At 39.9% G+C, this 27,725-nt stretch overlaps 1 protein-coding gene across 2 annotated transcripts in view; it reads left to right on the top strand.

The window, feature by feature from the left end:
- Nucleotides 1-1,958: 1,958 nt before the first annotated feature.
- LOC114148266 (glypican-6-like) overlaps nt 1,959-27,725 on the top strand; it is a 107,724-nt gene continuing 81,957 nt past the window's right edge. The window contains exon 1 of one of the 2 annotated variants that reach the window (XM_028023423.1): nt 1,959-2,476. In XM_028023423.1, the coding sequence (XP_027879224.1) occupies nt 2,326-2,476 (151 nt within the window). In that variant the 5' untranslated portion in view covers nt 1,959-2,325. The remainder of the gene's footprint in view (nt 2,477-27,725) is intronic. The other variant, XM_028023422.1, reaches the window with a different exon arrangement.

Here is a 27,725-nt window from a genome sequence, read left to right on the forward strand (position 1 = left end):
ACAAAGAATACAAATGTTTCCAATAGAAAAATAAACAAAGGAAAGGTTCTATCCGGATCTTGTGTTGTTTTGGATTTTTTGTGTTTGCTTTCCCACTTTCCTATTTAGCTTCAGTTTTGACCAGTATTTCTTAATTGTTATTTTTCTTTTATTTATGTTAGACCTGTTGTATATTGTGCTTAGTTATTTTTTGTTATGGTTAGATATTTTTTTTTAGTTCCTGCTCTCCTCTTAGTGTTTATGTTTCCTTGATCCCCTGAGCCATCTTTTTCTTTCCCTCAGCCTGCCTTTGCCTCTACCCTAACAGCTGAACCCATTTAGTAATCACTTTCATCCCATTACATCGATCACACTCCCAGTATTTAACCACTTTTTATTCGTTAACTTTGCACAAGATTCTCTTCGTTTCATGTCCCTGGTCCCTGTTTGTTTCTGCTTTTACGTCTTGTGTTCCTGTTGTTTTGTAAGTTCTTCTTCAATTATTATTTTTTTATTAAATTAGTCACCATCTTCTCACTGCCCCTGCCTGCTCTATATTTGGGTCCAATCTTCACAACTACACACCATGACAGATTCCCTGTGCTAACCTACTGTAGAACGTGATCCAAAATCTTTCGGTGCAGGGTTTCCCTGTGAGACAAGCCGGTGACACTTGAAAGCACCTTCACAAGGTGGCACACCACTCTAATGGAAATCCTTCACATCCTAGTGGCAGTCACATTAATCCACTGTTGATCTACAGAGGGATCAAGCTCTTCAAAAATCAATAGTGCCCTGATAAGCTTGCCTTCTGATCCTCACTGTATCCTTTACCTCTATGTGTTTTATAGTTATAAAACAGTAGTATGTGGGAAAGGATGAGAAAATAAGTAAGCATTTGCATGATTTAAGGAACAGCATGGTTACCATTTGGTGGAGGAAAATGCAAGTAGAGATGATAGAAATAAAGAGAGTTTTAAAATCTTAGCTTTTCATAATTCATGGAAGTACTTGCATGAATAGGAGGTAAGGCCTTCAAAACAGATTTTTAGCTGCATAGCAAATCCTCCCACACAGGGTTTGAGATTTTTTTTTTAATCTTAACACACATGGATTTTAAATGAGCCCAAGTTTTTCCATCATGCTGTTATTATTTTAAGGTCTCCCTGCTCACCTTCTAATGAAACTGAATGGACAAAAGTGTTGGTACATGTAAAAACTTCTGAAATAAATTAATCTTTTACTACAGTAACATTGTTGGACTCTGAAAATCTTAGTTAAATGTAATCTCTAATTTGAGTTATTTAATCCTTGGGGGAAACAAACAGCATGCAAATAATTGTTTTTAACTAAATCACTTGGTGCATAGTAAGTGGTACCCTGGCTGTAAAAACCATCTTTGGAGAAAAAAAAAACAACAAAAAAAAAGCAGTACCAAGTTGTTTGCTTTAATATTGATTGAAATTATTATGCCTTAAAACAATTTGGGAAAGCCATATTGCTATTTGCATATTCACACAGGGGAAAAATCTTAAATTATGATTGTAAGCATTTAGTTCCCAATAAATAATGACATCTTGTGTGTTTTTTAGTTCTTTATATTCTAAATAAACCAAAAATATGTTTCTTATAAGCTTTGGAAGCATAGTCCCCTCCATGCAGGGTCCAATCTTCATAGATGAAACTAAACATTTGCAGTTTTGACATTTGTCGTCATTTAGATTATTGGGGCAGCCTAAATTATTTCTCAATTGGGATTGCATCACACTCAATGATTGCATTGAGTTTAAATGTTGGGCTATATGTAAAGATTTCAGAGTGAATACACAATCCTGCATAAGCTACATTTATACAAAGAATCTCCATATTTACCAGGGGTGGCAACATATTTGTTTCTATACGTCAGTCCAGCCCGTTTCCCCGCTGAGCTGAAATGGATGAGGCTTGATTCCACTTCATATTTTGTGTCCCGCTCTGTCCTGTCGGTCCGTCTGATCCGAACACGCAGCGCTCTCCAGCAGCCCTCACCATTTCCACTTCAGCGCAGCCTCCAGAGGGGCTCCTTTCGCTGGACCAAGTTGAGCCACCCTCTTGAATTCATGTGACACCTACACAGTCCTTTTCTCTGCGCCACTTATTCTTGGCCGCGCTTCGACTTGCCGCTCTGCTCCGGGAAATGTGTCGGTAGACATTCATACTAGTTGAGCTCCAAATAACATGTACATGAGCAGTCATTAAGTACCTGCGGACCTGCTGCAGGAGGGGAGAAGTTTTGTTTTATTTTAATTTAATTTTTTTCACGGCTGGGAACCTGAAATCACTGAAGGATCTTTACACAAGTGGACAATGCTGAGACTAGAGACTATCATCTGCACTTTTTCTGTGCTGTCAGTCGCAGCAAGAGCAGATTTTAAAGCACGGAACTGCAGCGAGGTGAGAGAGGCTTGCCAAGAGAGGGGCTTCGCCTTCGCACATGTTCCTCACCAGGAGATCCCGGGTAAGTCTGCGCAACCTTTCTGACAGTTCAGGATTGCTATAAAGTAATTTATTAACAACCATAAAGATTAATGTGGGTCACTTTTAAAAAAAGGGACTGCATTTTTGACCCTTAGTTTGCATATTATACAGATCACTCATATAACATATCAACCACCTGTCACTTAAAGTCCTCCTGTGAGGGATCTGCTGCTTATAGGGCTTTAACTATCTGGATATTGATTAAGACTAGGTTGAAGCCTCCATGCGTCCCTCAGCTTGCACCAGTGAGGTGGCTATAGATCTGTCTGGTTTATTCATTAAAGTGAGAAGATTTGCTCGTTGTTTACTTATGTTCACTTCTTTCCAAATGTTCCAACGCTGCTAGGGTCCCCTCATGAATTCATTGATGGTTTCAGGTCTGACTGTGTCCAGCAGAGATTCCTGACTGACAGGTGTAAAAAGTGGCTAAGTGTGCTGAAATCAGCTTCTGTCCAGTGAAAATTAAACGAAATAACAAAGTACAGCTGTGTTACCATGGTTTCAACTATGTTTTCAGAAAATTTGTTCTAAATTGAAAGCTCTAATCACTAGGATAAACAACAAATAAATAAATACAAATAAGTATTAGTTATTCTTATTTTTAAAAAAATGTATTGTGATTACTGTTTTGAAACTCATCACGTTTATCAGTATGACAAAGGCATTAGAGTTGGGGCAAACAGTTGTCACATTACTATGGGGTGCTAAAAAGTGTTACGTATTTGACCAGTCACTCTACTCTCCAATGGTCACTTTGTGGAAGACGCAACACTACGTGATTAGGGGTCATTTTGTAATTTTCGTGGGTCAGTGTCATATTTTATATTTTATTAGCTCTATTACCTAGAGCTAATAAAAAGCTCTAGGTAATAGGTTGTGGTAGCTGCCTTAAAATATTTGTCAAGAACTCAGTTGAGGTTTGTTGTCTCATGCATGTACAAATGGGTTTAAATGAATCATGGAATGTGGAATCGGTTGTGGCTTTAATAATTTCTGAATTATTAAAGAAATGGCTATTTTCACATTTTCATCAAACTCCCTGCTCAAACACAATAATTTACAAATTCACAAATGATCATTGCTTCAAATAAACGCTTTCCATGCAAAGTGCATTTTCTTGCAACTCATATTTATGCTTTTGTCCGGAAAAAAAAAAGATTCCGTATTTTGTCCTTAAAAAATAATAGACCTTGAAATATAATGCTATTTGTTCAAGAAAACTTCCAAGCTGTTAAGCCCCTTTTGCTCTGGACAGCTGGACCCTGGTCGGCCCGGCTTGATCGTTTTTGCATGAGCACTTCCAGCCCGGTACCACGCCGCTCTCTGGAACCCCGAGAGCTGCGGTTCCAATCGGGCGGGCCAGACCCGGCCGGTTTGGAGTTAGCTGTTGATTGGTTCATTGGCTGCGGGGGCGGGACAAAGATCAGATCTCTGGATCAGAGGAGAACTAGACTTTCTCGATGGCTGTCATTTCAATATGCTGCATCAATAAATTCCCATCATGATCTATTCTTACCCTACACTGGGATTACAATCGCCTCTTCAGCCAAAGAGGGTAAAGCTTGACCCATAAATGTAAAGCTGAGGTAAATGTTTCCCTCAGCTTCCTCGGCTCATGAGCGCATACAGAAAAAGCGGGACGGGAGACCCAAGAAGAAAACCGTTCTGTGGTCGCTTGGGGGAAGAATTCGATTTACGTGATGATCCCGCTCAATGCAAAACGACCAGGGCTATAGGACCAGTAGGACCGGACCTGGTCGAATGGAGCCGGGCTGGGCCAGGCCGGACCCTGCAGTGGAAAAAGGGCTTTAGAGAGACAAATGAGAACATTTTGAGGAGGGCATCAGAGTTAACTGATTGGATTACCAGAAGGTAATCCAATCCAGCAGCCACTCAGGCACTGAGTGGCTGCTGGAGGCAAAGGACTAGTAGTACTGTTTCCTTTGGTATGTAGTAAGGACAAAACAAAATCCTCAAAATGCTTTCCTCTCGAAGTCCAACATGTTTAAGATTCTTTTGGAATTCAAATATTTTTACTTTTACATCCTTATGCCTTCTCCTGAGATAAATTGTCTGAGAGGCTGTGTTCTTAGTAGGGCTGTTGTAAACGAATATTTTAGTAATTGAGTAACCTATCGATTATTCTTACAATTAATTGAGTAATAGGATAAAAAAATTTCCAAATTAAAATATTGGTATATCTGGCATAACACCGGTGCTACTATCGGATATCAATATCAGTCCAATTTTTTGCGCTTCCGTAACAGTTATTTTTTGTAGTTTAGAAAATTAACCTGTAACTTTCTAAGTTAACCTGAAGAAAAGTTATACAAAGATCTGAAATTATTTTCAATTTAATAATAAAGAGGCAGGTTCACAAATACGCTTATAAAGAATGTCTATGCTCCAGCTTTTAGTTTATGTGTTCATATTCAATCAGTTTAATAAATGAACTCTCATCTTGCCCCATACCTGTCAAGCTTTGGGTTTGAGAATACGGGAAATGTCATCTGGAGAGGGGGAGATGGGGAGAGGCGAACAAACCAATGTAAGATGGGGGTGGAGGGGAGGAAATAGACCAGGGGACAGACGAACGTAACTCCGGGGTGGAAAGACGAACAAACGTAAAATGGGGGCAAAGGGGAGGAAATAGACCAGGGTACAGACGAACGTAAGTCCGGGGTGGGGAGACGACCGGTAGACCAGGGGACTAACGTAAGAACGGGAGGAGCAATACTAGATATTTACGGCACCTTCGTTTGTCACACTCAGAAACTCATCTACCAGCCATGTACCGCCATGATGATTTCCGCCACCCATTTGTTGAAACTGGGGTAATATGAAATGTATTGTGCAGTTCGTCCGTAAAGCTACACTTACACTGTAAGCATCAACTACTCAGCCGCACGCCGGGTTCAGTCTATCCGCTCACCTGTATAAATACTCCTGCAGCGCTCACTGTTCGCTCTGAACCAACAGCGCCCAGAGGAGAAAAGCTGCCGTACGCCAGGCATCGTGCCAGTCATTTAAAGCATGTCTATTGGTCCCCCAAAAACGATGAAAACCCGGGCATTATCATCAATCAATAAAAACCCCACGGGCTGAACTTGAAAATTGTACGTTATGCCGCTAACACTTAGCTTTCGTCAACAACTCAGAGGCGGAAGTCAGAGCTCCACGCAACGCACATAATGGTCCAGCCGGAACACGGTGCACTAAATAATAAAACATAAATTAACAAAGCTTCGAGACACGTAAATTTTCCTCGAGGAATTTTAACAATCGAGGTACTTGAATCATTCAAGGAATTGCTTCAGCCCTAGTTCTTAGAAAATACTTTCTGCTTTTAAAATCATGGTAACAGTGTGCTGTTTTAACGGTAATTTCATTTTTAAAACAGCTGTAATAAACTGCTGAAAAGTTCTCATGATAATCATTAGAACCACTGATTGCTTCGTCCTTAATGGTTACAATAATGATCATTTATTTATTTATTTTTGTATTATAAAGCCTCAACCAATTAGGAATAGGTTGGAATCAGTTTTATTCTGATCACAGTTGTGTTTCCGCTATTCAACAAATGCGTCAAACCAAAGTCTCCCAACATTTTCTGTGTATAAATACGTCGACCAAAATCATGTACTTAGCCCTATTCTTAGTTTAATAAAAAATTCAGATAAAGCTTAGTGACACATCCTTTGAATCATAAAATTGGATGATCTCATTGATCTTTCATTTTCAGTTGGATTCAAAATGACTACCTCTATCAAAAAACCTGAAGCACTTTTTTTTTGCAATCGCTCATAATATTGATCAGGTGTTCAGATCTAAAGAAAAGCAAAACGTTATCAGCAAGGAAATATTACAAGTGATTCTGTTTTTTTTTTAAAGATTTTGTTGGTATTTATTAACAGTTGTCAGACAGGAAACTGGGTTATGACAGAAAGGGAGAAGACATGCGGCAAAGGTCATCAGGCCAGGACTTGTACCTGTGACAGCCTCGTCAAGGACTAAGGCCTCCATACACGCTTTACCCCGGCAACATCACTACATCTGTTTTTATTGTTGTTCTTGTTGCCATCATTGTAATTGTGCAACCTTCTATAAAGTTTGTTACTTAGAAAGACACAAAGAAGGCATAATGGAGCAACTGGCACACCTATAGATGTACTTGCCATTGTTGTGCACTGAAATTTTCAAACCTTATGCTTCTTTCATTTAATTAACACATCATTTACTGTTGTTGCCTTAACTATGAGCATATGATGTGCACATTTTAGCTAAACTGAAATAATAATATAAGTTCTAGTGTGAACTTTAAAACAGTGTTTGCTACAACCCAAAACAAATCAAATCAGTTTCAAATGAGTTCAAAAGGCTTTGTTTTCAAGCTGTCCCAGCCGGACACATGTCACATGTCATTAGCGTAATGCTCCATCATCAGCGACTCTTTCTATAAAGCAGGGAATCTGGCACACATTAACGACTGCATATTTGATAACAGGCACACCTGTTCAGGGATTGGTTGAATAACAAATTGATTAAATCTTATGGATCTGTGTTGGTGACATCACAGCTAATCTCCCAAATTAGTGATAAATTTCTCTCTTTTTCTTTAATACCAGAATGACGGCATCCTGAATACTTTTGTTGTGATCTTTGAATGAGGTGCAAGATTAAAAGAATTCCTTCAGAGACAACATGCAACTCAGCAAAAATCATCCGCTGCAGGCGTGTTCCTTATTGCAACATCTTTATTCTAACAGTGTAGATCCCACATTAAATCATGACGTGACTAACAAGTGAATTAGCTTCTTGATTGAAACGTTAAATTGTCAAAAGTGTAATTTAGAACAACTGTATGCAACAAGTGTAAGACGGTAAAGAAAACATTTCCACTGTGTTTTTATTAAGCCATGCAATTTAGAATGATCTCCTTTGTAGTTGATCATCCAAACTGTAGCAAATGTGTTAGTTTAATAATCAATTATAAATAAAAAATTGAGGCATTAAGTTTATGTCCTTCTGAAGAGTGGAGAAAGTACTTCTTATTTTTAAAAATGGTGGAGCAAGCTTTATTTGCATCACATTTTTTGACTCGTCAAAAGTCTGACCCACAGTAATTTATACTTGACTCAACCTGTGCCTCACTCTCTGCTTGGAAATAATAGTCTCCTCGTTGGAAGGTAAGGTTTGCTGGTCACACAAGTATTCAGGAATGGAGAGGAAGCTTAAAAAACCCTGAACCTAAATAAACTTTTGTTGTTTTATAACAGGGTTGGATTCCTCCTACTGACTGCAAATCAGTCAAAATATAGTATAATCTTTGGAAAATAACTCACAATTCTAGTGGAGGCTGCATGCTACTCGTTCTCCCTCTACTTGGTGACAGTCCTGTATGCGTTTGTTTCTTAAGGCTAATGATTTGATCTATCTAGGTGTCTGCTGCAATAAATCTTTCTCACCCACAGTAGAATTAAGATTGCAGTGACCATTTTGGAGGTTTAACCTTGCCATGGCCTCTTTAAATAGACATAGGAGTTTGGCAGGAAAGAAAGGCCTCTTGGAAACTGAGCTCTGGATTTCCCACACAAGTAAAGGGTGTACTAGTTCTGTCCCATTGAGCAACCTTGGGTCCATGTAATATTGAGTTGGGTAACTGTTAAGTTGGAGGAACTGGAGTTGGCATTTAATCCTTTTTGATCGGGCATAGATGTGTGTTTGGGGGGTCGGGATGGAAAGATGGCATGTCTGGGGTTTAATACTTCAACTTGGTTAACAGACTGTATGAATTCATTTACTCATACATTGACCTTGTTTACAACTGGCAGTAAAAGACGGTGTTAAATGCAGGTGTAGACACACTGAAGGTGCGTTATCTTATTTTTAAAATCTGGATTAGTTTGGCAGTCTGACCACAATCGCTCTTAAGTAGTAATGAAGGACCACCCTCTGACCTGAAAGGACTCTCTTTCAAGCTGCAGTTATTACCCAGATAACTCTCATTTTACTAAGGAGAACATTCCATCACTGCTGTCAGCTAATTAAAGCCTAACAAACAGCCCTTTGAAGGAATAGATTAAAGACAGTAAATTTTATTAAATGCTTGTTGGACAGCTTTGTAGTAGAACATGTATTCCCTCACAACTCCACCAACCAGCACCAGCTGGTTCTGCTTACATATATTTTTGTACGGTGTCTTGAGTCAACCACCTAACCAGAATATCAGCTCAACGGCAGCATGCTTAATGTTTTAACGCAGCACTCTGATTGCATTATAGATGTTTTGCACAGCTAACAGTTGAGGGGGGGCGGCCTGTTTGTTTTTATCATTAGTGTCTTTTTGCTGACACTGAGCTCGTGAAGCCACACATTATTTATTCACCTTCTCCCCTCTCATTTAGTGTCTCTTAAGATGGATAATTGAACCCCTCAAGAGTTTTGTAACAAAAAGACCTTTCACATTATGCAACATAGGTAATTTTCAAGCATGATAAATGTCTGAATAATAACGTAGCGCAAGTGATTAAATGTAATTGTGATGTTACAGAAACACATCAGAGCTCATCTCTATTATTGAGCTGATAGTTATGTGAATAACATGGAGAAATGTTTACTTGCATGTAAACCAAGTATCTGGCGGCAGATTTTAATACCTGATGTGAATAGTTGTTGCTTGGCCTGTCTGTTTATATCTGAATAAGACAGGATTAAAACGCCATGCCATTTGCCCTTAAAGAACTTTGCAACTCACTTATATATTGGCTCATTGCCCTTTTGAAATACTCATTTTCACACAAACTTTGCTTTCCTGTCTGATCTCAAGGTTTTGCTTCTGTGTAATAGTGCACCAGCCCCTCCTGCATCAAAACACACCCACAACATTAAGCTGCCTCCCTCGTACTCTCACATTCGCGATGGTGTTTTCAAACTTGCAAACTTCCACCTATTTCCTCAAATTGTAACAAGGGTAATTTGGGTCATCCATCTGTTATCGATATATCTATTCATTATTCAAACCAGTTTATCCTTGGAAAGTTTCAGAGGGCTGGTGTATATCTTCAGCAGTTAATGGGCAAGAGGCGGGGTGCAGCCTGGACAGGTTGCCAGTCCATTGTAGGGCAACATAAAGACACACAAGACAAACAATAATGCACAGACATGGACATCTTAGAGAGCCTAGTTTGACCAACAGTTCAGAGAGAATATGCAAACTCCAAGTAGAACCCAGTAACTTCTTGTTGCACCTCTGTAGCGTTCATTATGACCAGAGCTTACATTTTTGTGCCATCAAGACATAGAAAATCTCTCCCAAGATTCCTTTTCAAAATGTAATGTAATGTTGCAGAAAAGGTTATGTGTCTTTCTATGCAGCATATATAAAGATCTATTTTTAATTTCACATACTGAATTTTATTTATTTATTTGAGTTGATATTTTTTTATTTTGTTTTGCTTGCTTTCTTGCATATGGACAATAAAATGAATTCTGATTCTGAACCTTTGAAATATTACCTACTTGTAAGATAAGCAGCTGGCAGTGATAGACCTTTACATCGTTATAAAACCAGAGAAAAAGAAGGGGGAACAGAGAAAGATGTCATTTTAAAATCCAGAAGTCCACTTTAAAGCCCATGTATAAAAATGATGTACATCTGCCATTTGTGCATAATGTAAGCAGTCACACAAAATGATAACTGCTAGCCCCTAAAACAGCAATAAATGTAATTATGTAACAATTGTGGCATGGCAATGCAGGGGGCTTTCAATGTGTTAAGGAACTGTTTAAGGGGTGACACGGGAGCATGCGTGTGTGGCAGACGGTGAACAGCTTAAGTGGCAACATTACCTTGGAGTTCGTATTGCACTGCTTGTATGTTAGTTGGTCCTTGGGGGTCTCGGTGAAGAGTGACTCTCCAAGCTTCATGCTTAGTGTTTCTGTTGGCCATGCAGCTGCCTCCACACTCTTATAGCTCGCTGATGATACGGGAAAAATTTCAGTTCTGATATTACTGGTCCTGGTCTAAATGAGTCATTTTATCTACATGCTGTGTGTGCTTGTAGAGTGATTAACTGCCATGGATTGATTCCTTGAAATCTCTTGTAATAGCTTTGAGCATCAGCTTTTAATATGAGCAGCGTTTCAATCCTGTTACTTTGTGAGACATGAGATTAGACTGAGACATTACACATCAAGTTATATAAGGCAGATTTTCTTTACTGTCTTTTTAAATGCTATTCATTAGATCTTTCCCTTTTTTTCTTTTACCATTTAAATTTTTGGCTAGAGATAAATCGTTATAAATTTAAGCGCTTGGCTCAGCCCTGCTGCTCAAAAGGCATGAGTTGAAGGTTTTTTTCTATTAAGCCATTCCTGAACCAGTGGGAAAATCAGAAGCAGTTTACCTAGGCTAGTGGGAGAAACTGGACTATTCCTTCTGTAGTCCTCCTTATAGGAGGAAGAGTAGAGAGCAGAGTGACATTTCCACAGCCATGTCAAGCTTTTTTGTTTTGGTCCACTATGTTTTATCAATTCAAAAGTCAATGCAGCCATCTACCAGGATATTTCAGAGCAGTTGCTGCTTCCTCTGCCGAGAAGCTTTTTGGAGATGATTCCATTTTTCAGCCGGACCTTAGACCTGTCCTCACTGGTACATGGTTCAGTGAACACTGGATCACTGTGCTTGACTGGTCAGCAAACTCACCTGACCTAAATCTTATAGAGAATCTGTGAAATATAGCTAAAGGAAGGTGGGAGACACCAGATCTAACAATGCAGACAGAATGAAAACTGCTTTCAAAGCAGTTTGGGCTTCCTTATCGCCTCAATATTCACATTTTCTTTGGAACTGAATTTGGTGGGTCTATTAGCTGAAACCCATAATTATCAAATTTAGCAGAAACAAACAGTTGACATTCAGTCATCCTCAATAAATTACAGTACTATTAAAGTGTTCATTTATTTTTGAAATTCAAATCACCAAGTGAAACTCCTTATATTAGTTACCTTATTAATTACACACAGACTCGTGTTTTCAAGCCTTTATTTCTGTTAATTCTTACATCAAATGAAAAGTTAACATTTAGAAGTAAAATATTTCATCTGACCAATAAAGTAAAACATTTTTATGACAGAAATGACGGCTGAATAAAAATTATGTTTAAAACCTTTAAGTAGGTTTTAAACATAATTTTTAATTATGAAAATATGTACTTTTTAAAAGGACATATTTTCAAAATATACTTTTACTCTGACAAATTACCCTTATTAGCAAATTTATTCTAACTTATTGAATGATTGTATATCAGTAATGAATTTATGTATGTGTTTTTGAATAAAATTACTGTAAAATACTTTTCAATTGTATTATAATGTATTATATTTATATTAAGACTGTTAAAATGACAATAAAGAATAAATATTGTAACTAAAATTCTCATATATTATTTTAGCAGTGTCGTAAGACTGTTTGCTTTTCTGTTTGAGAATAACTAGGTCATGTTTTACTCAATCTTACTATATCATAACAATCTCATACCAGTCTATGCCAACTCCACATAGACTAAACCGGTGTTCAAAACATGGTTTTAGAGTTAAAAATGAAAGTCTTAGTTTCCATGATTCATTGTGTTTGATTAGAGGAACCGGGTCAGATGACATGACAGCAAGTAGACTGTTATGATCCAAAGTTTAAAAGCTGAGAAGGTAATTTGACAACCCCGAGGCCGTTCCTTTGCCTGCTGACCATGGCTGAAACCTGTCAGCAGCTACATCCTGATAAACTTGTGGATTGCAATAAAAGACCTTGGTGTTCACTCATCCAGAAATCCAAGTCGCGTCTAACTTTAACTTTTTAATTCGGGTGTGACAAATTAACTATCATCCTCTTCATCAGTCTGCTTTTTGACAGCACTTGTTAAGGATCTGATCTGGGTTTGGTCTTGTCCCTGCTGTCTCAGTTTCCTCCAAGAGGATTACCCAATGTCTGAGACTAGATATGGAAAGTGAGTCACACAGCAGTCTGCTGGATTCAGTGGAGCTTCTATTCAGCACTAACATTTGACGTCCATCTCTGTTTACTGCCAGTAAGTACAGAGAAGTAGGACAGAAATAACTGTGCTGATATTTTATGTGATCTTCTGCATACAGAAGGCAAACAACCTTCACTGAGGACTCTGATTTGTGCAGATTTACCCCGGTCAATGAAAAGGGCCATAACAGTAAATACTCGCAGTGACCATGTCAAGTTTGCCTCTCCAGCATATCTCACTGCAGCGGTGATAGGTTGTGAAATTATTGTGACCTTTCTGTCAGTACACACGTGTGGAAATAGATCCAGAGGCTCCTTAAAGGGATCACGAATTTCAATAGATCTGTGGCATGTTTATGTTTCTCCATTTCCCTCAACAAGCATCAAAGTATTTGCGATGAAAGTGCAGACGATATGGCTCGTGGTTGGTTTTTGTGTTTGTATATGGCTGCAACAATGTTTGTGCCGCCGTTCAGCTATAAAATGTAATGTGAATCTTTCTCGGCATGGGGGGTACCGTCAGGGGGACAAAAAAAGTCCAAACAGTCATCAATTTTCCCGTGGCAGAGGGGATTTCTCAAGCGCTGTCTCCATCCTTGTGTCATCAATCATGCTTATGAATGCCAAAGTGGCCTCATGATGGGCTCTTTCAGCGGCTGTTCTGTCTGAAAGCTGCAAGAAACATTGCACCCTACAATTTATACACACAGCACCCTGCAAATTTATGGGAACTCCTGGTAAAGGTGGGTAAAAGAAAATCTTTAAAAAGTAGCTTTCATTTCAGTAGCATAATTTCAAACGTAATCATTTAACGACACCAAAATTACCCACATCACAATTAGTAGGAGCCAATCAATTCCTACTATAAAAGGAATGTACAGTACATTGAAAAAGTATTCATGCCTTGGTACATTTTCTGTCAGGAAATGCGGGTGGTGAGAGTGGTGAGGCAGATGCAGCGGACCCAGGTATGATGAATATGATGTTTTAATTACGGAAAGCCAGTCAAAACAACGAACAGCAGGCACAAGGAAACACTGACGACGAACTGACTAGACATAGACGAGGACCCGACGACGAACAAGGAACACAGGTGGAGTTAAATACACGGGAGGGTAATCACAGAGACGAGACACACCTGGGAACAATCAAGGGGAGGACAGGACAACGAAGAGACTTAACGACACAGAAAACTCTAAATAAACAAGGAAAAACACAGATCATGACAGTACCCCCCCCTCAAGGGCGGCTACCAGACGCCCAAGAAAAAAAAAACAACCAAAAAACCCAGCAAGGGTGGGTGGAGGGGTGCCGGACGGCGGGCCAGAGTCCAAACCAACAAAAAAAAAAAACAACCCACCATCGTGGGCGGAAAAACAAGAAGGGCCAAGAGTCCAAAAACAACAAAAAACTACCCACAGGGTGGGCGGAGGCAAAGGAGGCGGGAACCACGGAGGTGGTCCGGCGGTCGTCCGCGGCGGCGGGAACCACGGAGGCGGTCCGGCGGCCGTCCGCGGCGCTGGAGGCGGGAACCACGGAGGCGGTCCGGCGGCCGTCCGCGGCGCTGGAGGCGGGAACCACGGAGGCGGTCCGGCGGCCGTCCGCGGCGCTGGAGGCGGAAACCACGGAGGCGGTCCGGCGGCCGTCCGCGGGGCTGGAGGCGGGAACCACGGAGGCGGTCCGGCGGCCGTCCGCGGCGCTGAAGGCGGGAACCACAGAGGCGGGACCCCAGGAGGCGGTCCAGCGGCTGTCCGCGGCCCGGGAGGTGGCGATGATGAGCCCCCCGAGGCAGGGTCTCTGGTGGAGCACAGGGGGTCTCGGTGGGAACGCCGGGGGTCTGAGTCGGAACACTGGGAGTCTTGTGAGGAACGCAGGGGGTCTTGGTCCTCGGGGTCTCGGGAGTCAAGGTCTCGGGGGTCAGGGTCTCGGAGGGAACGCAGAGGGTCAGGGTCTCGGAGGGAACGCAGAGGGTCAGGGTCTCGGAGGGAACGCAGAGGGTCAGGGTCTCGGAGGGAACGCAGAGGGTCAGGGTCTCTGGAGGAACGCTGGAGGTCAGGGTCTCGGGTGGAACGCTGGAGGTCAGAGTCTCGGGTGGAACGCTGGAGGTCAGAGTCTCGGGTGGAACGCTGGAGGTCAGAGTCTCGGGTGGAACGCTGGAAGTCTGAGTCGGAACGCAGGGAGTCTCGGTAGGAACGCAGGGAGTCTCGGTCGGAACACTGGGGGTCTCGGGAGTCGGGGTCTCGGGAGGAACGCAGGGAGTCTCTGGAGGAACACAGGGAGTCGGGGTCTCAGGAGGAACACAGAGGGTCAGGGTCTCAGGAGGAACGCAGAGGGTCTCGGGAGTCGGGGTCCCGGAAGGAACGTAGAGGGTCTCGGTTGGAACACAGGGGGTCTCGGTCGGAACACAGGGGGTCTCGGGAGTCGGGGTCTCGGAGGGAACGTAGAGAGTCTCGGGAGTCGGGGTCTCGGCGGGAACGCCGGCTGATTCGGCCTCGGGTGCGCCGGCTGGAACGCCGGCTGATTCGGCCTCGGGTGCGCCGGCTGGAACGCCGGCTGATTCGGCCTCGGGTGCGCCGGCTGGAACGCCGGCTGATTCGGCCTCGGGTGCGCCGGCTGGAGGTGAGCCGGAGCGGAGCCTCGGTCCCGGCTGCGGGGGCGAACCGCAGCGAAGCCTCGGAAGCGGCTGCGGGGGCGAGCCGCAGCGAAGCCTCGGAAGCGGCTGCGAGCCGCAGCGAAGCCTCGGAACGGGCTCCGGGGGCGAGCCGCAGCGAAGCCTTGGAAACGGCTGCGGGGGCGAGCCGCAGCGAAGCCTTGGAACCGGCTGCGGGGGCGACAGCTCCGGAAGGCGACGAGGGGCCGGGTCCCTCGGCGGCTCCCATCGCTGTCTCCGAGCTCGCAGCGGAGGAGGTGCTTCCGGAAAGCGACGAGGGGCCGGGTCCACCGGCGGCTCACGTCGCTGTCTCCGGGTAGACGGCGGAGGAGGTGTTCCCGGAAAGCAACGAGGGGCCGGGTCCACCGGCGGCTCACGTCGCTGTCTCCGGGTAGACGGCGGAGGAGGTGTTTCCGGAAAGCGACGAGGGGCCGGTTCCACCGGCGGCTCAGGTCGCTGGCTTCCCGGACGAAGGAATCGACGGGGGCCGTACCCGGGGGGTGCTAACACCAGCCTTGTTCCCCGGAAAAGCTCCCGCTGCAGGTCGGCGAGAGCTTCAGCTAGCTCCCTGTCCTCCCTGCTGGATCTCCGCCTCGGTCCGCTCTGCTTTTTCGGAGGGAACCTCACTCCAGCTGGGTCCATAATAGCGAGCCTCACCGTTCGGTCTGGTCGGGTCCTACTGTCAGGAAATGCGGGTGGTGAGAGTGGTGAGGCAGATGCAGCGGACCCAGGTATGATGAATATGATGTTTTAATTACGGAAAGCCAGTCAAAACAACGAACAGCAGGCACAAGGAAACACTGACGACGAACTGACTAGACATAGACGAGGACCCGACGACGAACAAGGAACACAGGTGGAGTTAAATACACGGGAGGGTAATCACAGAGACGAGACACACCTGGGAACAATCAAGGGGAGGACAGGACAACGAAGAGACTTAACGACACAGAAAACTCTAAATAAACAAGGAAAAACACAGATCATGACATTTTCACGTTATGTTACAAGTACAAACTTTAATATATTTTATTTGGATTTCATATGACAAGCCAACAGTAATTGTGAAGCGGAAGTGGTTTCCTTATGTTGTGTGAAATTTGCATTTTCAACTAGGACACTTAAACGTTTTTTAAAAAAGATAGCCTACAAATGTCTAATCCTTTGTGCAACTACCAGAAAAGTGTGCAATTCTTCTGTATTCTGTATCTGTGAATATGAATTTTCCAGTCTTACTATAGATTTTAAATATGAGTAATGTCTGAACTTTGACTGGGCTATTCTAATACATGCATAAGCTTTCAACTTGTTGTTCAACTGTAGCTCTGCTTGTATATTTAGGGTTGCCCTACTGGAAGGTGAACATCCATCCCATTCTCAAGTTTTTTGAAAATGAAGTTCTTGAAGGTTTTCTTTAAGATTTTCTTCAAGATTTTCCCTGTATTTAGCTTCATCTATCTCTCCTTCAACTCTGTATGCCATGAATTTCTGAAATAAATATACAAATTATGTATGATTTTCTCTCCACCCCACTATTTTTGGTCTATTCTGTTGGTCTATTACAAAAACAGATCCTTTATTTGTAATTATATCAGAATATAGATAAGCTCAAGAGGTATAAAACTTTTTGTTTCCTTGGGGTATACAGTAAATGTAGCAAATCACAGAGGACTCTTCTCTTAGCTTCTCCTCAATTTGGCAAAGACAGATGACCATCGCATTTAAATGAGACGGGGCTGTTTTGATTTTAACTTAGGAAGTGGCTTTAGGAAAATGCCTACTTGTCAACATTTACCTAGGTTTGTAGTCAGTAATAATTAAAACGTTTGAAAAAAAAAAAAATTGGAACTGGAAAACCCCAAATTCATCTTCCCATCTCTGACTGTGGGGAGGATTAGAAGGGAAGTTCCTTCCCCAAATCCCCAGAGCTGACTGTAAGAAAAGGCCAGTTAGACGATTGCTTCTGTGACGCCAACAAAGTTAATTATGTCAGTGTACAGTAATTTTATTTTTCCTGACCTGAATTTAATTTCATTATGTCTGCTTCTCTGCACATCCCAGTGCATAGATCAATTTTAATGTTTCTTTAACAAAGGGAAGGTTTATGTTTTCAGGGTTGCTATTTTTAATAACAAAGTACTGTCTGTAAAATATCCCTCGACTCCAATCCTATTTGTGACTCAAACATTTATCTTATTTTGCTTTTTGCCTCCAGCAGAGCTTAAGTCTAACTCTATTTTTCTGCTAAACCCTTCTTTAAATTTTATATCACCAACAAAGTGTGTATAGAAGGGTGTTTAAGTGTCAGCATTGCACCTTATGTGCTCTTATAAGGTTGAGTGTGGCAACACACCGAGGTGTGTACTTTATTAATCTTACAAAAATGGGCAGAAAAATCTTTCCTTTTAGTATCTAGTGTATTTCTACAACATACAAGTGAAAGCAAAATTACATATAAAGCACACAGTGTTACAGAAGCTTCTACAGAGGTTGTGTGGTTTGTTCACATTGCTGTCACACAGTTGTTGTACTTTTTACTAAATTGGTTTGGAACTATTACTGCATGCACAGCCATAAAAAATTAATGTTTGTCAGACTCATTTAAGCTAAATCCTTGCTGGTATTTTGAGCTTCTGGGTCCTGTCAGCAACTGTCCAATTAAATTTGAACCTGCAGTTACTAAGAAAAATATTTTATTTTATTCTTTCCAAAAAGAGCAGGTGTTAACACATTTGCAGCATTTAATAATCCTGCTTTTAAACACTGTTGCCCACTCAACACGGGGCTGCACGCTTCATGCTTACAAAAATAGAAGCTCGCTTACAGTCTGTTATCTCTTTCGACCTTATTCAATTTATGCAAGAATGCCATGCTAAGAAAGTCAGACAATACAATTCCAGTGAAGTTACAAAAAAATACAGTTGAAAATAACGATGCGTAAGACTATTTGGGTAAGAAATACACATACGCTCATTCTTGTCATATATTTATTCTGTTTTTGTTTTGTTTTTTTTGATTGTTTTTTTGATGATTTGTTTTTAATTTAATAATTGTTTTGCATAGGGGGGTGATTGTACAACATACAAGTGCTGCAATTTCTAAAAAATAAGAATTTTATGCATAATTTTATCCTGTGGATTTTCTCTAATCCAAACAGGGTCAAAAGTATACATACAGGCTTAGTTGCAGGGAAGCTGCATAATTTTAGAAGCTACTGTATGACTGTGTACCGACTGGATATTTGGTGGAGTTGGTATAATTCCATTGAAATTGGAGCATTTTATGACATGGAAAAGGCTATGGAGAACAGTTAGCACATGTTCAAAACAGCAGCGACTGACTCCGTTCCACAAGGTCTATATTAGTCTGCCTTAGCCTGCCTGTGTTCCAAAACAGTTCTGATGATTGTTTGAACCAATGTCCTGTTGCCGTACATGGTTGAGTCCAAGTTTCAAAGATCTAAATATTTTTATCATTCCACTCATGCCTTACCGTGGCTCCTCCAAACATACCTCTTGTTTTTGCACAAATAATTTATTCCTTGTCTTAGACCTTTTTCCAGATGCCAGTTGGAACAAGGGCCATTTTCTGGACAGCACCTTCTCAGTCCAGGCTGATTGTAAACTTGCTTCACTATGAACAGTCACTCTAGAGTTCAAGCAGTGTCTTGTTTTTGGCAGACTTTAGGTGCTGAGCATCCAGACCAATTTCTTTTTATCTGAGGGTGACAGTTTGGGTCAGGTGGTTGAACCTCAATCAATCTGGGTATTCCAGCAGAACGACTATCCAAAGCACACTTCAAATTATGCTTTGGAAGGCTGGCATTAAGATTCCTGATTGACCTCCACAAAGATCTGACCTTAGCCCTGCTGTAAATGTTAGGAAACTAACCATCCTAAATTAGCTCTGTCAATCTTAGTAGGAAGAATGATCAAAAATACAGTCCCAATTCTACAAGGCCTTTATTTATGGCTACAAAAAGCATATAGCTTCTCTACAACCTTGCTTTAGGATATCTATTCACATATTAATGAGATATATTTCTTATTATGTCGTCTTGACAGGGTGTAGATTACAAAAGATGCACAATAATCTCAAAAAATTGCTGAACAGATATGTTGTGTAATGACTGCACATGGAAAAAGAATTGTTCAAATCTATCACTAAAATCATATACTCTATCAAAACTGAGGACATACAGTATATATTCTTTGCTGTCAAAGGTGCCAAGGTACTGGATGTAAGCATCTCCAACATGAGTAATTGTTCAGACATTTTTGGCATCTGCCTCTCCCATGATGTGTGAGCACTTTGATTCTCATTGTTTATTTATTCCTAAAAACTCTAAAAGTTCCCAGTGGTTTCTTCTTTTCAACCCGTTCACTGATCAGCCCGTTCCGAAAACAATCTTCCTGATCACTGTCTGGTTCTTTATTGACTTTAGAATCAATATTTGGCATTTGGGTGCCAACGTCTCATCTAGCCAGGTCCAAACCTAGTCATAATAAAACAAAACCCCCTCCAATGCCTCATTGTATCTATCTTTAGCTACTTGCTGCCAGTTCCGTCTTGTTGAGAACGTCTGAGGAGACGTGAGGTGAAACTTGAGTGGATTGGATGTTTTCCTTCATATTGATTTTGAAGTTGTTTTTGGATATTTTTCTCTTTTAGCATTTTTTACGTCTTAGTGCTGCAACCCAAGAACATTTGCAGTGCCTTAAGGTTTAACAGCTTATTCCTATAAACATATCCATTAATCATGAGTTGAAGGTAATTATGAATGTAGGTCTTTTAAACTATCAGCAGCTGCTACATGTAATACAGCAATTTGCAATGTTCCACTTAGCAAACCGACATACAGAGTGGCTCCCCTTCTCACCTCTCATCCCTGTGGGGCGGGGGTGCTGGGGGTTCTTCTAGGCGTGCTCCCCACATAGATCAAATATCCACATTGGACTTCACAAGCATCCACTTGGCTTTTCATTGCATACAACTCATCAAAGGCCAGACATAGAGCTAGATATGCTAATTTTGTTGTGCTTGTCACTCCAAAATGCGGCGCACATGGCGGTGGGAAATTCTGTACATTAATCATAATCGTAATTATATCGGGACACCTTTCACAAGGGCAAATAAAGCATATAAATATTTTATCACTATTACCCTCCATGTCAAATGTACTATATGTGGTGGTTGTATATTTATGTTCCTGTCAATAGTAAATTGAGGGTTTAGCATATTTTTTACCTGCTTACAGTCCCTGATTTAGGCCTTTTGGGTTCTTATTTTAATAAGCATTTTTAAAATGCCAGAGTTTGATAAAATGAATGTTTCCATTTTCCAGAAGCACCTGCTCAAAGTCAAAATTTAACCTTTTAGTACTGTGTGGATGACAAACATGTGATGTAAATTCTCATTAACTTACAAGAATACAGGTTTATTTTTAATTGAAAAACTAGTTAGGTAATATCTAAGAAGATAATTAAAAACTAAAAATACTTAAATTGATTCTTCTCTATGCAGACTTTTTATTTATTAATTGAACTTCAGAGACACCTCTAGAAGGTTCATGTTTAAAAACATAAACATATGAAACACAGTTTTCTTTTTTTCATTTTCACTTAAATGTATTTTGACATTTGTTGTTGATAACCAACAACATAGTGGCATATAATTATGAAATAGATTACAATTTTCTAATTCAAATCTGAAAAGTAGGATGTGCAGCTACATAACACCCCCTATCACACCACTTACATAATCTTGTTTGACCAGCTGCTTTCTGAGGTGACCTAATCAGTCTACCTGTTGTTATTTTAACCTCAGTACAAGTTTAGCTGTTTTGCAAAGGCTCCAGAAGTTTGTTCAAGAACCTTAGCGAAAAAACAGCGTCAGAAAGACCAGGGAGCACATCAGTCAGAGCAGCGATAAAGTGGTGGAGAAGTTTAAGTCAGTTTAATGTTTTAAAACAATATCCCAAGCTGTGGAGAGAGTGTGGCTCAACTGCAAGCCTACCAAGACACTGGTCTCCACTTAAACTGACAGACCAGACAAGAGGAGCATCAACAACAAAAGCAGCTGAGAGATTTGATTAACTATGGAAGAGCTTCACATAGCCACATCTCAGGCACCTGTTAGAGGTTACAAAAATGGTACGAGTTGTGCAAAGATTCAGCTTCCATTTCCACCACAAACACATAGAACTACAAGGGAATTTATTAGATTAAGTCCTATTTCTCTGTTAGATCAGCCTTTTCAGCTTTTTTGCGATCGAGAATGGGCAAAAAAAATTTTCTTTAGATGTGCAAAGTTGGTGGAGACATTCTAAAGGCTGAAGGCTGTAATTGCAGTGAAAGGCGGCTGAATACAAATTCACGAGCACTTGAAATGTTTTTCTTTAAAAAAATGCCAAACCATATATCATTTTTTCTTCCGCTTCACAAATGTGTGCTATTTTGTGTCAGTACTCTACCACGTATAACTCAGATAAAACCCATTGAACTTTATGATGAAAACTTGACAAAATAAAATAAAAAAAAGATGTCCAAAGGTTATGAATACTTTTACATGCACTAGTGTATTTACTAGAAAAACAGTGTCTTCAAATCTTCTTTAATATGTTGTCTGTACTCTCTGTGTTTTCATGCATTTTTCTATGCTGGAACTGACACTTTTAAAATGTCTCTGTATAAAAACACCCTATTGTTCAGTCGGCGTTGTGTTTGTGCTGTTTTACTGCATTTTTATCCTTGTAGCAATGGCATGTTGAGGTGGATTATTATGATATATGTTCATAGATGAAAAATAATGGTGCATTTGCTAGGAGCATATAGCTATTCCAAAAATCTTTATTCTTGTCTCTTCTTTTTCTCTTTATGCAGAATCTCTGGAGGATAAAAAAAAATACTGTCATACCATCGCACTTTCCTTCTTTTATTGTAGACGTTTTCGTATCAGTGAGACTCTCTTTCCTCTTGAATATGTCCTCATTCACCCAAGGACATCTACCCATTGAAATGTTCTCCTCCCACTTATATAAAACATGAACAGGATTTTCATTATGAATTCTGACATGCCTCAAAATGTGATAAGAATACATGCATTTAATTTTGATTGAGGCAAGTGCTAATTTCAAGAAGGAACTTGGCTATTCGGGAAGGAAAACCCTCTGGAGACATTAGTCAATGTGGAGAATAGATACTTTTAATACACCATAAGACTAGAGGCATAGACGTCAGCAATGCAGCTTCCATCTATTGTTTGTGTTAGCACAATAATAAAGCAAAAAAAAAAAGTCTTTACCAAAGATTTTTGCAGTTTGGCCTTGTAAATGTGAAAATACTGTATGTTAAATACTTGAATGAACAAAAACAACATTATCAGGGATTGTATCAATAGGTAAATACATAATTGTGTCATTCATCAGTCTTCATACCAGTCCATCTTTACCTGTTGTAACATATGCAATTTCTGAGAACTAAAATAAGTAGATAGGAGAACAACACTGAGAATACTTAGTGTAGCTTTCCTGCTGTAAAGAAATCATTAATTATTAATGCTAAGAGGAAAGGCAATGCCCCAGTACTGTGTGAGAGCCGTTGCTGCAAAAAACAGTTTTGCTATCTTAAACAGAAACATCGTCATTTTTAATCATGTATTAAAGACTAACATGGTTAGCGATACAAAATCAACATATTGTCTTGTGACTTTCAAAAGGCTGCCAACAACTAACAATATATTGCTGCTTGTTTTATGACAGATGGTGTTGGTCAAAAGGATAACATAGAACAACTTTGTTCCCTGCTGAAAGACTTTCTCTCACTCTCCAACATTCTAAATCAAAGGTAGACAAGTCTGAACTTAGAGTAGATGTACTTTACTATTAAATAACTTCTTACATCTTTGTACTTCCTCTGACTTCAGCAACATACATGGAGTTTTGTTTTAATTATTTCATCCATGTTTGAGAAATGCTTGAGTCTCCATGCCAGCCATTTGGGGCCACCTAAACGCTTGCTCTACCAAATCAAGGGTTTAGGTGCTTATTTCCACAAAGCTCCTCCTTGAAGCTGCAGTTTCCATCAGAGCTTCTGCCTCACTGAGCTTGCCTTGATTTTGACTTGAATTCATGTTGGTGTTTTTACACCTCAGAGGAAATAACATAGCTCAGATGAAAAACAGCTAATTTTTTTTTTCTTTTAGCAAAAATTTACCATGGAGAATCATCTATGTCTCAATCACTTGAGATTAGATAGGGACACACTTAATATATTTGTACAATTTTTGTTAATTTGACTTTTTTTCTGTAAAACCCTAGTTTTGATTCTTGCTTTCTGCTGAATGAATGCTTCATTACATTTGCGCCGATGCAACAATTCATTATAGCAATTGATCAAATTTCCATGAGAAAAGGAAATGCTTTGAATGCTATTTAATGCCTGGGACTGGCGTGCCATTGAAAGTCATTCTTTTGTGTTGTTATTTCATTTTAAACGTGGAGTTCTTGTCGTCTAGATTATCCATCAGTTAATGGGATTGTACCAGCAAACCCCAGAGAAAAGGCGATGACACAGTGCATACATTCTGCATTCAAATTACTGCTGTGAATGACTTGGCTGTTTAACTGAATATGGAATTAGTTTACATCAGCATTCAACTAATAGCCTCAGAATTACAATACGTTCTGTGTGCCTACTTTGAAATGTGCTTGTTTCTGCTTTTGTTGTAAATAACTTTACAACAACCTTTAGCTCTACATTTCATTTGGTTTTAATACCATGGGGAAACAAACGAGTTTTAGTCTATCGAGGCTCAGATCTAATGAGCACTATATAATTTCCACATATGATCATAATGCCAGAAAGAATGTTGCATCTTCATTTATTTGTGCAGAATTCACCAACATGCTTTTAAGCTAAATTCATTAAATATTCTCTTCATGTCTTTGAACACTCCCTAACAGATAGTCTATTGATCCTAACCCCTTGAGCCATAGCAGGTGGGTATTAATTTGCTTGTAACAGCATATTTTCCAGTGTTTGTTTGTATTCAGTGTGTTCAATTCTGAGCTTTAAGTAACTATTGTCAGTCGAATGATTGTTGAGTTAATTTTAAATTTTTTCATTGCATATTTATGAGAAAAAAGATTATCAGGCAATTGTGTGACCTAAAAGGAAAATATTGCAGTAATAATAAAATATGTCTTTTATCTCTCTAGGTTTACTTATTCTGTGATTTGTTTTTTATGTTTTACTTATTATCAGTTAGCAGTTGGGATTTTTCTTGACCTATCTACTCAATTTGCATCTTATTTTAGCCCAGTTCCCTCATATGTCCTGCTCTTAAGTTTACTCTTGCAAAATTGCAAATGTTTTTCAGATTTTTTTTTGGCACTTTATTGAACAGTAAATTGACAGGAAATAGGGTGGAGAGAAAAGTGTAAGACATGTAGTGAAAATCATGAGACAGGGAATTGAAACGAGGACAACCACGTCGAGGACAATGGCCTCTGCACAGGGTTCATGTTGAGCCGCCCAGCGTCCCTACATGTGGTTCTTTTAGAATGAAGGAATGCCCATGTTTTCTCCACCACTGAATGATGTAGTTTAAAGAAGTTTAAAGACTCAAACCTATCATCCAATCTGATTAAGTGTGTTTGGCTTATACCTGCATGTGAAAACAGTTTTAGCTCCAAGCAATGTTTTACTTCCCTTTGACTTGACTTTGACTTGACTTGATTTCCCAGTTAAAAGTAAAAAAAAAAAAATATCTAAATTCAGTGTCTCAGAAAATTAGTACACTACATTAAACCAATCAAAAATGAATGTTTTAAGCACAAAAGTCAGGCTTCTGAAAAGTATGTACATTTCTATGCACCTAATACTTGATTGGGCCTCCTCTTGGATGAATTACTGCATCAATGTGCCATGGTGTAGAGGCAGCAGCCGGTGGCATTGTGTAGGTGTAATGGAAGCACAGATTGCTTTGATAGCTGCCTTTCGGGCCTTGTTGGGTCTGGTGCCTCTCATCTTCCCTTCACCTTTTCTCCTTAGCCCAGGTAAGACACCTCTGATGTTGTCTCTGATTCAGGGTGGCTTCTTCCAATAACCCTTCAACATAAGGGTAACAGAATTAGTTACAAGGAGTACTCAGAACAACAAAGTCAAAGTTTTGGAAAGGTCATTATAAAGACCTGCTCTCAATCCCATAGAAAGTTTGTAAGTATAGCTGAAAAAGATGTCTGCGAGCAAGGAGGCCTATATACAGTTGAAATCAGGTATTTGCATACACTGAATAAAAAGACATGAAGAGATTTTTTTCTCACTGTCTGAAGGTAAATCAGACTAAATTTTTCTTGTTTTAAGTTAGTTAGAATTACCAACGTTTCTATTTGTTAAAAGCCAGATAATTTGGTGAGAAGCTTTTTTTAATAATTTTTTTTGTAACATTCCTCAAATTGAAAAGTTTACATACATTTGGTTAGTATCAGGGATAACCGTATTTTAAAATATATGACTTGGGTCAAACCTTTTGGGTTTCCTTCCAGAAACTTCTATAGGTCAAGTGTCACATTTGAGTTAATTAGAGTCACACCTGTGGATCTCATACCTGAAACCTGAAACACATTTCTTTTTTTGTTTGACACGATGGGAAGATCAAAATAAATCAGCCAAGATATCAGGAAGAGAGTTGTGGCACTGCACAAGTCTGGCTCATCATCAGCAGAAAGGTTGCTTTCAGCTATTCACTTAGCAACCAGAGGCTTCCTATGAAAATGTAATGGGTGATAGAAATCACCTATGGACTGGAAATATTTGAAAGAAATACTGAGCCATAATATTGAATTCACAACTTTGAAGTTAAACAAAAGCAACTAAATTCAAAGCTTTATATCCTTGCAAATTGATCTTGGAAAGAAGAGGAAAGCTGGACTCATACCCCCAACATTGATTTCATAAGGGCTGAGAGTGACTTCGACTGTGACTCCATAAAAGGCTTGTCAGGGAGGACCAAGGGACACAGCAGATGGCAGAGACCATATGCTGTGAGTCTCTTCGGCCTCGCACTCTGAGGAATACTTCAGAGAGGTGGCCTACCTTTGCTAGTTTATGCACAGGACACTGTGAATCAACTTGAGTCACAAGATTATTTACACAGTACATCCCTGTCACAATGTCATGAGTTACACATAAAGATCTCTTTAATTTTACACAGCAAAGAACTTCAAAAACAAACCCAGGTGTGGAGAACATGTGCCTGATAAAGCTTATGAGGTAGCTTGGGTTAGTACCTTGAGAGATGTTATGAAAAATGAACATTTTGCATTTTGATTCAGTAATCAACAAAAACACATATTGGTATTGCTTCCTTTAAATGTTAAACATGCAGTTGAAATATCTATAATTAAATCATATGCAGTAGGATTTCTGAATGTCCTACCTTTTCATTGTAGATACATCAGGAAGATCAGAATAGCAAAGCACATGTTCTAAAAGGTTTTTTTGACGAGGGATTTTGTCTTGCCACATACAGGTGAATACTAAGAGGCACTACATTAAAATGACTGTCCACCTAATCCTTATTACCGAGAATTCCCAGTGCAGTTCAAAGTCCTTTTTAAAAAACCATTTTGCATACTATTTAATTTATTTTCTCCAATGAATTCAGAAAGCAGATTGCACTAAATTCATGTTGATCGAGTTCAGCAAATAGGAGGAGTATGCTCCTGTTTTTCATCAGGTGACAGTAGTTCTTACTCCAGCTGCAAACACAGAAGTGATCTAAGACACAAAGAAAAACTTACATTTTTTATCAATATTTAGATAACTCCAGGTTCTGATATGATGAGGAAATCCTCTAAAAATAAAAAATGAACCAGATTTTTACATTACTCATGTAGTCTAATTACACCACTTTAATTTGACTTTATAAATATAAAATATTTTTCTTTAGATTCTACCATGGCCATCTCCAAGCCGTGGTACAATCTTGGAGGCAACAGTAAGCCAAGCTGTAAGACAGTGCTGTAAGACTCCTGTAATAAAGGATTGGTGTCCTGCAACATTTATTTTAATTTACGATTTTTTATTTTCCTTTGTTACATTATACAGAACAAAAAATAACATGCATAGTCAAAGAAAAACAGAACAGAGTGCAGGTGGCATCTTATTACAATCTTATTGTGTTTAGTTCCTGTAAAGGTTTCTAAACAATGTCCATTTTTCCCACAGTTCTTCAGCTACTGTTTGTTGTTGTCTATTCAAATGTCTCCATGTTGTGAATTTCCTCCACTAGGTCCATCCAATTGTTTAAGGTGGGGGCCCACCTATTAAACTTGAAAGAAACTGTTTTACTTTAAGAGGCTCTTTTGCAAAATTTTTGGGATTGTGAAGCCCCTTGGTAAGAACCCACAGGATGAAAAATTTTCCTGATATTCCAGACTCAAGTATGTAACATTTTACACAAAGTGTTACATACTTGCTGGTGATTATTATTGTTATCAATATATTTTTTTTCTGTCTTCTTTTTTTGAGTCGAATTTGACAAACT

Source organism: Xiphophorus couchianus, chromosome 7 (genome assembly GCF_001444195.1).
Source record: "Xiphophorus couchianus chromosome 7, X_couchianus-1.0, whole genome shotgun sequence".
In the NCBI taxonomy this organism is placed as follows: Eukaryota; Metazoa; Chordata; class Actinopteri; order Cyprinodontiformes; family Poeciliidae; genus Xiphophorus; species Xiphophorus couchianus.